Here is a 10,762-nt window from a genome sequence, read left to right on the forward strand (position 1 = left end):
GCAAGCAAAACAAATATGGCACCGATCTTCGATAATCAGCACGATACCATCTAAATGCATCAAGAACAACATGCTACAGCACTCCAACATGACAACAAAATACATGGTAGTGATCCACTCATGATGCTTGACAAAACATGAACACTGAGCTACGGCTAATTCACTCAATAGCAAGCTCAAACAAGTATGGCAAAAGTGCAAAAGATTACAGGTTTCAGACTTAGTGAAATTAACCACAAGTTAGGAATTTATCATCAGGAAGCAATGTTTAGAGCACGAAAAACTACATGCTACAGGAACATATCATGGCAAAGCAAGGCATGGCATGAAGCTACTCAAAGCATACAACAAAATTCCCTTACTGACCATGAGCCAAAAGGGATCAGAAAATAGAATTGCAACCATGTGAACATAGCAAAAAAAAAACAGATTCAGACTTGGTGAAAAACTGGAGCATGCAAAACAGATATCAAGTAGGCATGTTGATGAGCTCGATGCACTCACCACAAGGCATTGCATGATTATCTAAGCATAAACCCAGCAAGTAGACATGGCATAGAAGCTATACATAGCAAGAACAACAACATAGCATGAACGGATCACCTACAACAAGCTTGGCAAAATTGCTAAACATGTTAACAATCTGCCAGGAACATTTTATAGCAAAAGTAGAGCTCGATTGACTCAAGCTAGGTGCTCCATAATTGCAAACAAAGACATGGATGGATAGATCACAACATTATCTACAAAACATCCTTACTGATCATGCTCAAAAGAGGCACGGATCACCAGGAATCAACATGAACATATGGCATAAAAATGAGGACAGGGCAATGACTTAGAATATTTCCAAGTCCCTGAAATCAGCAACATTGAGTAAGCTACTTTGCATGCATGTGCTAGTCACCACAAAGATCACAAAAATACATGGCATACACTCCTGTAAAGATGGCATGGCATACTACAAAACACATGTATAGCTCAGGATCATAGCATGCACACATTAATCATGGAAAAAATGACAAAAGTGCATTTGCTGAAACAGATCTGAAACTATCATCACATAGCCCTCTTCCACCAGCATTTCAGGCATCAAGAGGAGCTCAAATGAAAATGATGCAATGAGATGAAATGATGTACTCATCGAGACGAACATTCTGATATGCTACACGCACGAATCAGAGCCACAATGAGGAAGTTATGGCATGTCAAAGTATGCATAAAATATCTGGGAGAGGGAGAAGAAGTCAACCGACTGGATCTGCGGTTTTCCATATCTGGCAGGACTGTGGCGACGGCGGATCCGAGGTTCGCCGGAATCGTCGAGGAGAGGCGGTGGCGGAGGTGGCCGGAGCGTGGACGTCGCCGGACTTGGCGGACCGGCCGGAGCTAGCCGGAGTTCTTGCCGGCATCGACGGGCGCGGCGAGGGCGGTGGCGCATGGCGGACTTGGGGCGGCGAGGAGCGGTCGTTGGAGGTCGGCGTCACCGGAGCGGGGCGGCTCGCCGGCGATGGCGCGCGGCGGCGCCGGGCGGCCGGACGCGGGGAAGGAGATGGCGGGGCGCGCGGGGGCGGCTCGGCCCGGACGGACGGCAGGAGGGCCGGCTTCGGGCTCTCGGGCCCGTGGCAGCGAAGTGGGCGCCGGTTGCCATGTGGCGGTCGGTGAGTGGCTGGCGGCGGTGTGTCCGCTAGGTGGTGGACATTGTCCGGCGGCGGCGGGATAGATTTCTAGGGTTAGGGGTGTAGGGATCCGGAAATAAAATGGAGGGGTCTTTTTATAGAGGTAGAGGGAGCTAGGAAGCTCCAAATGAGGTGTGGTTTTCGGCCACGCGATCCTGATCGAACAATCTAGATGATGGAGGAGGTTTAGGTGGGTTTTGGGCCACTTTGGTAGGGTGTTGGGCTGCAACACAGACGAGGCCATTTCGGTCCCTCGGGTAACCGTTGGAGTATCAAACGAAGTCCAAATGACACGAAACTTGACAGGCGGTCTACCATTAGTAAACCAAGGCCGCATGACAAGTATCAGTCCAATCCGAAAACATTTAACACCCCACACGAAAAGAGGTAGAAAGGGACACCGGAGGACATAGGAGCGTCGGAATGCAAACCGGACAACGTGGAAAATGCTCTGATGCATGAGACGAACACGTATGAAAATGCAATGCACATGGTGACATGATATGAGATTCATGACAAAGAGAAAGCATACGGAGACAAAAACCCGACAACGAGGAAATAACATAACTTAGTGCCGGAAATGGCAAGAGTTGGAATACAAATAAGGTAGGTTACATCCGGGTGTTACATGCACGTAATAAGGAGGCATTTCCTTGCGTGCGGCCATGGACCCAGCTGTCGGCCTCTCCACATACAGTCCACTTCAGATGCATGTCGGTCATTGACCACGTTGACCAGGTCGCGCCGAGAGCACCAGGGCGGTGGACAACGGCGAGGCCTATGAAAGGAACGACACGGAGGCAGGGAAGACTCGGAAGTTGTTTCCCACACGGAGGGGAGTACAACTGTACGAGGGTTTACTGGTTCGTCTGCTGTCGCCGGAGAAAGCAGGTGTGGGTGAGTAGAGGGATGGCTAGGCCAGCGATGGTAGTACGGTGGGGTGGTGAGGCCCGTCCGGCAGCACAGCCGGCCGCGGGAAGGAGGGAGCACGCAGTCCCGCCGGCGCTTGTTTGAGCGGCTGAAGCAGGAAGAGCAGAGATTGAAGAAGCACGACGGCCGTTCGATGGACATCCAACAGTCACTGCTTGTGCGTCAACCTTTTTTTAGGAAAGCCTCAAATCTGTGCAAAACAGCATACAACCCATCTGCCATTATTTCTAATAATTTACAGCCCATTTGCTAATTCTTAAGGTTTTTTTGGAGCCCATATTCTTTTTGTTAGCATTACAGCCCATATTGTGGCCACGGTTAAAAAATTGTACAAAATTTTGCATATTTCGGTGCGGTCCGAACTATTTTTAATCCTGAAATTTCGACTCACATTCAAACTGATTTTAAAAATAAATGTATATCAATATAAAATCCAAAAATTCTCCACGCATAAAAAATAATGTAATTTAAAATCTCAAAATGAAAAAAAGATATTTGAAACTAATTGCCGGTTTGATGTGTTTTAAAAATGTACAGCCCATTTCTCATTACTGATAGGCCACTTTCTCGGCCAGCCGAATGAAGTTCTGCTCGTCTTGAAAGATCTGCAGCCCAACAGGCCTGACAAAGCGACTTACTTGGCAAATCACAAAAAACTGGGATGTGGCCGTGGACCCAGCTGTCAGCCTCTCCACATACAGTACTCTTCCGATGGAAGTCGGTCGTTGACCACATTGACCATGCCGCGCCGAGAGCACCAAGGCGGTGGAGAGACGATGAGGCCTAGGAAGGGGATGATGCGGAGCCGGGGAAGACGCGGCAGTGGATGCCCACGCGGAGTGGAGTACAAGGGTTCACTGGTTTGGCTGCGGCATGAGGCTGCCATCGCCGTAGAATAACAGGGGGTGTGGGTGAGTAGAGGGATACCCTGGGCCAGCGGTGGGAGTAGTACGGGGCGGTGAGGCCTCCGCGGCATCACAGCCGGCCACGAGAGGTAGGAGCACGCGGCACGACCGGCACTGCTTTGGGCGGCTAGATCAAGAAGACGAGAGATTGAAGAAGAATGTTGGCCGTTGGATGTAAATCCAACGCCTTCTTAGGCTTCGACCTATTGGCCCACCTGTCATCCAGTCCATTTGTTTTTTAGTCCATTCGGTGGGCTGGGTGAAACAATGATGTAGCATCTATGCAGCCCGTTTAAATCCCATTTGCATTTTTCTCGAAATCCGCGGACTTGCTGGGCTGGGTGAAAATATCATGTTGGGCTAGACGGAGAAATGTTATAAAAACATAAACACATGATTGCACGTCAGTAAAATCTTTGCAAGCTTATGTACGCAATCATTAGGAGTTAACTTGCCAAGTTATATATAAACAATTATCATTATTATTTTGTAAGAACTTTCAACTTACGAAATAAAATATCATTTTAAGTTGATGAGTTAATAGTACGTGGGGTATTATTATTTTTTAGGCTAGACGTGGGACAGTTGAGTTGGTTCTAGGGGAAAGTATTGGGAGAAAACTCAGTTTACATCGAAAAAGAAAGTGAGAGAAAATTCAGAGACCTGCTGGGTCCAACTGAGGAGGGGAATACGTTGGGAGGAAGGAGATTCAAAGCACGGCAGCCGAGTGAACTAGTTTTTTACGGACAAGTGAACTAGTTTACATTCATAAGCAAATAGCCACTAAAAAAGCAATCAGGTTAATGGGTTCTTAAAAGAAATATTTCGGACAAAACAGATAATTACGACACATAGGCTAATGCATGAAACACTCAAATGATAAAGGTGCTTATAAACAGATAAAGTACAACATCTAGACCTTCCTCGCATGCTTGATCATGATGATGCGGCTGTCCGTATACTTGTCGGTTACGGGAAGCAGACACGCCATCATGTCCAAGATCTTCTTGTACATGTCGTAGCATGTGTATGCGTCCTTGGCCGTGTAGGTTATGTAGGCTAGATTCAGAGGTACCTCCCACGTGTTCAGGTCGTCTTCTTTCATGTTGGCATATCAGGGGTCAATGATGGTCTCAGCGAGGTCAACCACGGAGTCCTTCTCCTGCCCGTTGCTGATGATCTTGTATTGCTTCTGGATGTCGACAAGCTTGTTGCACCAGATGGCCGAATCGTCACGTTATTCCTTCTCTCCACCGTATCGAAGGTGCAGTCGGCGCTGCCGATGAAACGGGCAAATTCTCCAGAACCTGGTGCAGCCATAGGACTAAGGCGAGGCAGAGCTTCACCAAGTCCGTATCGTTGGTGTACGTCACATTCAACTTGGTGCAGCCATAGGACTGAACGGCGAACTCAAAGGGGAACTTTACTTAAATTTAATTAGCTTTAATAGAAATTTATACTTAAAACAATCAATGCATTCGCTCGTTCTATCAGTGCCACAGGATCAACATGCACAACAATTAGAATTATTATTCTCAGGACACACACGATCAGCACATTTGTCGCACTTTCACAAAGATAATACTACCAAGTTTGAACTGTTTGTTATGGTTGTTGTCCTCTGCATCATCATGCCGTGTTTCCCAGCTTGCAAGATTCAGAACCAACAAATAAGATCCAAATAATAAGTACGACAAAGATGCCTACACATCTCATTGATTCCCTGCTTGCAAGATTCAGAACCAACAAATAAGATCCAAATAATAAGTACAACAAAGATGCCTACACATCTCATTGATTCCCTGCTTGCAAGATTCAGAACCAACAAATAAGATTCAAATAATAAGTACAACAAAGATGCCTACACCACTCACTGATTCCCAGCTTGCAAGATTCAGAACCAACCCATTAGAGCCTTTTGATAAAGTGAATATCGAGATTAAATCCATCTTAGCTAGCCATGTCATACAATCGAAGAACTTGGCGAATGCTCTTGACCGTCACAACATCTGTAGTTGAGTATTCCTATTTGCACAGCATGTTTGCACAGCACAAACAAGGAGACAGGAGAGCATGATTTCTCTTTAATAGTGGCCTCCTTGAACTCAACCTCCAGCTCTACTTGGATGAGGTCTGTCTGGAGTTCCATGATTCAATTCATGCGCCTTTTTTTGCAGTTCACCTGAAATGAAGCAAAGATTGCATCATTCAGCTAGCAAGAAGTATTGCTCTTATGAGCTGGCAGGTTCTTCTTTAATAGTTGCACTAAAATTGAGGAACATTAAGGTTGGCTGTCCGGCTCATGTAAGGTGCAACTATAATTTTCTTATCCTTTTGTGCAGTTCCACTAAAATAAAGTGCCATTGTGGTGACAGTGACGGCTCCATCTTGCAAAGGCTAATAAAATGTTGCACGAGATTACCAGCAGAACTTGATGGAGATTTTGGAAACTCCAATCACCATTTTGTGCAATTCCACCAAAATTGAGAGATGTTGCCCACGTGACATTTTAGTTGAACTGCACAAGCCACTCATTCCAAAAAAAGTGTTTTGTGCAGTTCACCAAAAGGTCACAATAGCAACAAGGTGAAATGGATATCCCTATCTGCACAAAAAGATAGAAAGTAAACAGTTGCTAGTCAATAAGAATATACGAAACATATACAAAATGAAAAGAAGCATCTTAATTATGTTCATGGCAATCACGCAAGGACAGTAGAAATTTTAAAACGTCAACAATGCTTCATGTTACCAGAAGCATTACGATCAACAATGAGATTCCTCAAATATGGGATTACTTTAATGGTGGCATTGCTTGTTTACCAGACACAGTAAATCAACAGCAGCTAAAGAGTTGGTTTAAGGGCATGAGACCGTGGGGACACCAGGACACTCAGCAGCGTAAAGGAGCAACTGACTTATCATACTGGGGAAAATAGCGGGAGTGCCATTTGTAACACAGTTTAATTGCATCTTATCACTGGAGGCATTAGATTAACAATAACACTGGTTAGACATGTCCCTAAGGTAACAGTGTGATCGCTTCATTTTACATGCGCCCTTACATTAACAATAGCAAAAGGTTGGTATAAGGACATGCGATAGTGGGCGCATCAGCACAATGTACCTACAAGGAGGCATAAAGTGGTGATGCCGAGTTTGTTCATGCTATGTGAGGGTAGCAAACCTAATCCTGGACACCTTGTACTATGTGAGGGCAGCAAATCTAATCCTGGAGACCTTTTACTATGTGAGGGCAGCAAATCTAATTCTGGAGACATTTTACTATGTGAAGGCAGCAAATCTAATCCTGGAGACCTTTTACTATGTGAGGGCAGCAAATCTAATCCTGAGACCTTTTACTATGTGAGGGCAGCAAATCTAATCCTGGAGACCTTTTACTATGTGATGGCAGCAAATATAATCCTGGACATACTCTGTTGACTTGTCCACCAGCCACCACTTTCTATCCTTTTTTCAACCAATAATAGATTTGTTCCTTATCCAATTTGTACTGTGTTTTCCCATTATTTCCCTTTTCAACCAAGAGACCGGTTGGGTATCCGGTCTCTACTACTTTCACCATATTATTTCCTTTTTGAATCAAGTCCTAGATTCATGCTACAACTTTCCCCCCTTTCGTTATTTGAACAAAGCCCTAGATTCGAATGCATGAAGTAGCTTTACCTCTAATAATACTAAAAATTTAGGTGGCTTTGGAAGAGCTAATGGGAGTAGAAAAAGATGCACATGCAGACACGTGGGGAGCTGGGGCAGCAGAGCAAGTCCGCTTTCGAAGAAGTTATACCTGAGGGTCGCCGGGATGTCGGCGGCGGCAGGTCAGATCTGCGGACAATACGGCAGGGAGGAAGAAGGGTCGGAGGACCTCTCGAGCCGATGCTGTGTTGGAGAGAATGGCACGGGCAGAGGATCGGGCCCCTCGGGCAGCTGTGGGTTTCCTCCCTGGGCAGCGATGACCGCGTGAACGATGCCTGCGGTCGCCAGCACCGTCTGAAAACGCTGCGCGGTGCGGGGCCGCAGGCCGGCGCCTTGGATGAGTTGGCACAGCCGACTGCCGCTCGCGTCCATCGCCTCCATAGGTGCTTGTGGCTTCTGGTCACTTGGTCTTGGATTGGAGTGAGCAGTGTTGCACAGAGATTTGGGAGTAGATGGATTGGAGTGGTGGGGCTATACTAGCAAGTAGTTGTACGTACTAGTACAATAGTGGGCTTACATAGCAATTTTGTCTCATGCAAGAGCCTGGCTATATGCGTGCTCCAATGTTCGCAACTGCAACGTTCGGTTTGCGCTTGGCTCTTCGCCTCTTCGAGAAGACGAACAATGATGTTACTACTACTGCTTCTACAGTGTCGAATCCACTGCTGCATGTCCGTCCACCGCGAGTGGGATGGATAGCTTGTTGTAGAAGTACTACTAAGCAAAAGCCTATCCTCGTTTGCGAGCAACCGCGCGCATGGGTGAGGGAGAAGGCGTGTAGTAAAATCAAGCTTCTCCTCGTTGTACGAGTTGACCCGACACATCATAGCACTGGCCCCACATGCTTGCCTCTAAACTTGGCTGAAAGACCCGCAGTGTACAATATATTTGCTGCAACCTCTAACATTGACCCACCACAAATTAAAATATATGTGGCCGTATGAATCATTCAGATGCAGAGGCCGGGGAGTCCCCCCTTTTCGAAAAAACAAATTAAAATATATATTCCTGTCTTGACCAGATGAGCGTGCAAACTACAATCACCAGGGTGTCAGGTAGGGCAAGAAGACTATTTTTTTTTAAACTTCGAGATGGCCACATAGCATGGAGCCGACCCCAACGATTTTAAGCTTACAGGCACGGTACACGCTATCCTAGACTACTCTACACATGAAACTGCCATAGTACGCTTCTGGCCATCTGACACCAATTGAACTGCTGCATGTCCACCGTGTGTGGGAGGGAGAGCGTGTAGCGAAAGCTTCTCCTAGTCTTGCCAGCCACCACGCTCATGGGCGAGGGAGGGACACTCCTGCCTTTGCGTGTATGACAGGTGGGCCTGACAGGTGTGTGGCCAACCTGTCATACAGCGAAAGGTAGGTGCAGTTAAGTCTGCGAGGGAGAGGATAATCAAACTTCTCGTTGATGTACGAGTTGATGCGACACATCAAAGCACTTCACCCGATATATTTCAATAATTTGCATTTACCGATGCATTAATTACAATGCATGCATGCATGCCGCGACTCTCCTTTTGATACTACATCTGGTCCTTTTTACTCTACATATTAGGTTTGTCTGAAGTCAATCTCATCCAACTTTGACCAAATTTATACAAAAAATTATTAACATTCACATAACAACATATTTATTATAAGATCCATCTCGAAATGTATTTTCATATTATATTTATTAGATGTTATAGATGTTAATATTTTTTAATATAAATTTGGTCAAACTTAGCAAACTTTGATTTCAGACAAAGCTAATGCACCTTGAAGTAGTATAAAATATGTGACGGTAAAGCTTTGTAATACCCCGGCCCAAGTCGAGAGATGGTTGTGCACAAGGAGGGCGAGATCATGCAGACCGAATAGGACCTGACGATGGAACTCTCTAAGGTCTCGATGGACCTCTGCTCCACTGCCCCTTGTGCCTCCACCCCTTGACACCTCCAGTGTATGAGGTTCGAATACACCTCGTCCGTTCGGCTGATTGAGCAAGGTGCAGGTTTCTTGATTGATGTGCTGTTCGATTGTTTTCTGCAGTGCAAGGGAGGGCACCTGGCCTGCATGGACTACCGCGTCGAGCGCCCCGGGAACCAGCGGCAGTGCCAGAAGTGCGAGCGTGGCGGTGGCTTCGACGTGCGGAACACGGCGGTGGACTCCATCCTTTCGGCGGTGAGGGTGGAGTGCCCGCACGAAGGCTGTGGGCTCTACGTCACTTACCACAAGCTCACCGATCACCAGAGCGTGTGTCCGCTCGCGCCCTGCAAATTCCCCGTGCCCGTCTGCGGCTACGAAGGCCCGCCACCGGCGCTCTACCACCACATCAGCACCGCGCATCCCATGCCCGTGCACAGGATCCAGTACGGCAAGGTGCTCCAGCTGCAAGTGCCACTGTCGGAGCCATGGCTCTTGCTGTTCACGGAGGAGGACCGCCGCACATTTTTCTTGGTCGGCGGCGTGCTCGACATCGGCGCGCCTATCGCCGTGTCGGTCATCTACATTAGAGCGGGGGCGTGCCCACTGCCGCACTACGTGGCCAAGCTGTGGGCGAACGGCCCGCCGGGGGAGCCCAAAGGCACGACCGACGCCGTCAAGGTGGAAATGGAGGTAACAAGCAACAAGGATCCCGGCGACGTCATCGTGCAGGAGCTGACCTTCTTGACAGTTCCGCCCAAGCTGCTGGCCGGGGCTAAGCTTGTGTCCCTCCACATTCAAATTGACAAGCTCACATCCTAAATGTTTCTACAGTGCCTTCTGTTTATCTTAGTAATATGCTAATATAGGGATTACCTTGGTCTTCTTTAGCTTACGAAATGGTGGGTTTTGGTGGCGATGCAGCAATTACTTCGACATCAGATCAGTAATTTCCAACAGTCAAACGAATATTTTTGTGTCTGTGGGATATAAAGTTCCTTTGGGTAAGAAGTACTACTTGTCATCAAAATGGATAAAAGGAGATGTATGTAGACGTATTTTAGTTCTAGATACGTCCCTTTTTATCCATTTTGATGACAAGCACTCCCTCTATTCCACAATACATGCCTTCCATTTGTCAAAATATAGATGTATCTAGACATGTTATAGTATATAGGTACATCCATGATAGATCCAATCGGATGGTTGAGAACACTACAATTCGTAGCTACAGATGCATGTGTGACTCCCAGATGCAGAGGCCGGGGGACATCATCCTCCTTTTCGAGAAAAAACAGACGCGTATGTGAGAGGATGAGTGCGTGCGTGCACGTCTTCTCTTCCTATATAACGTACTAGTAAACTCAGAGTACAAGTTTTTGTGGGTGACACGATGGTGCGTGCGAGAAGTCCCGAGAGATAGGTTTAATGCGTCTGAAAAAAAAATACTAGCCTAGAGCTCGCCACGCGGCTATTCCTGTCGAACGCCCCATTAACCGTAAGATATGTATACAAAGGTGCCAGTTATTGCACGTACACAGCAGTACTCCCTCCTTTCCGGTTTATAGGGCTTAATTCAAAAATCTCACCAACCAAGATGGTGAGTGGT

The 10,762-nt window shown here is 46.8% G+C and overlaps 1 protein-coding gene across 1 annotated transcript; it reads left to right on the forward strand.

The window, feature by feature from the left end:
• Positions 1–9,303: 9,303 nt before the first annotated feature.
• LOC147985666 (uncharacterized) lies at positions 9,304–9,975 on the forward strand. The gene has a single exon (XM_087541688.1). The coding sequence runs from the start codon at positions 9,304–9,306 to the stop codon at positions 9,973–9,975; it is 672 nt and encodes a 223-aa protein (XP_087397814.1).
• Positions 9,976–10,762: the final 787 nt, after the last annotated feature.

The sequence above is a fragment of the Triticum urartu genome, chromosome 2A, assembly GCF_056163025.1.
Source record: "Triticum urartu cultivar PI428250 chromosome 2A, HENAU_Tu73, whole genome shotgun sequence".
NCBI classification, from domain to species: Eukaryota; Viridiplantae; Streptophyta; class Magnoliopsida; order Poales; family Poaceae; genus Triticum; species Triticum urartu.

Coding starts and splice junctions, on each gene's coding strand:
- LOC147985666 (XM_087541688.1), top strand. CDS start 9,304: ATGGACTACCGCGTCGAGCGCCCCGGGAACCAGCGGCAGTGCCAGAAG.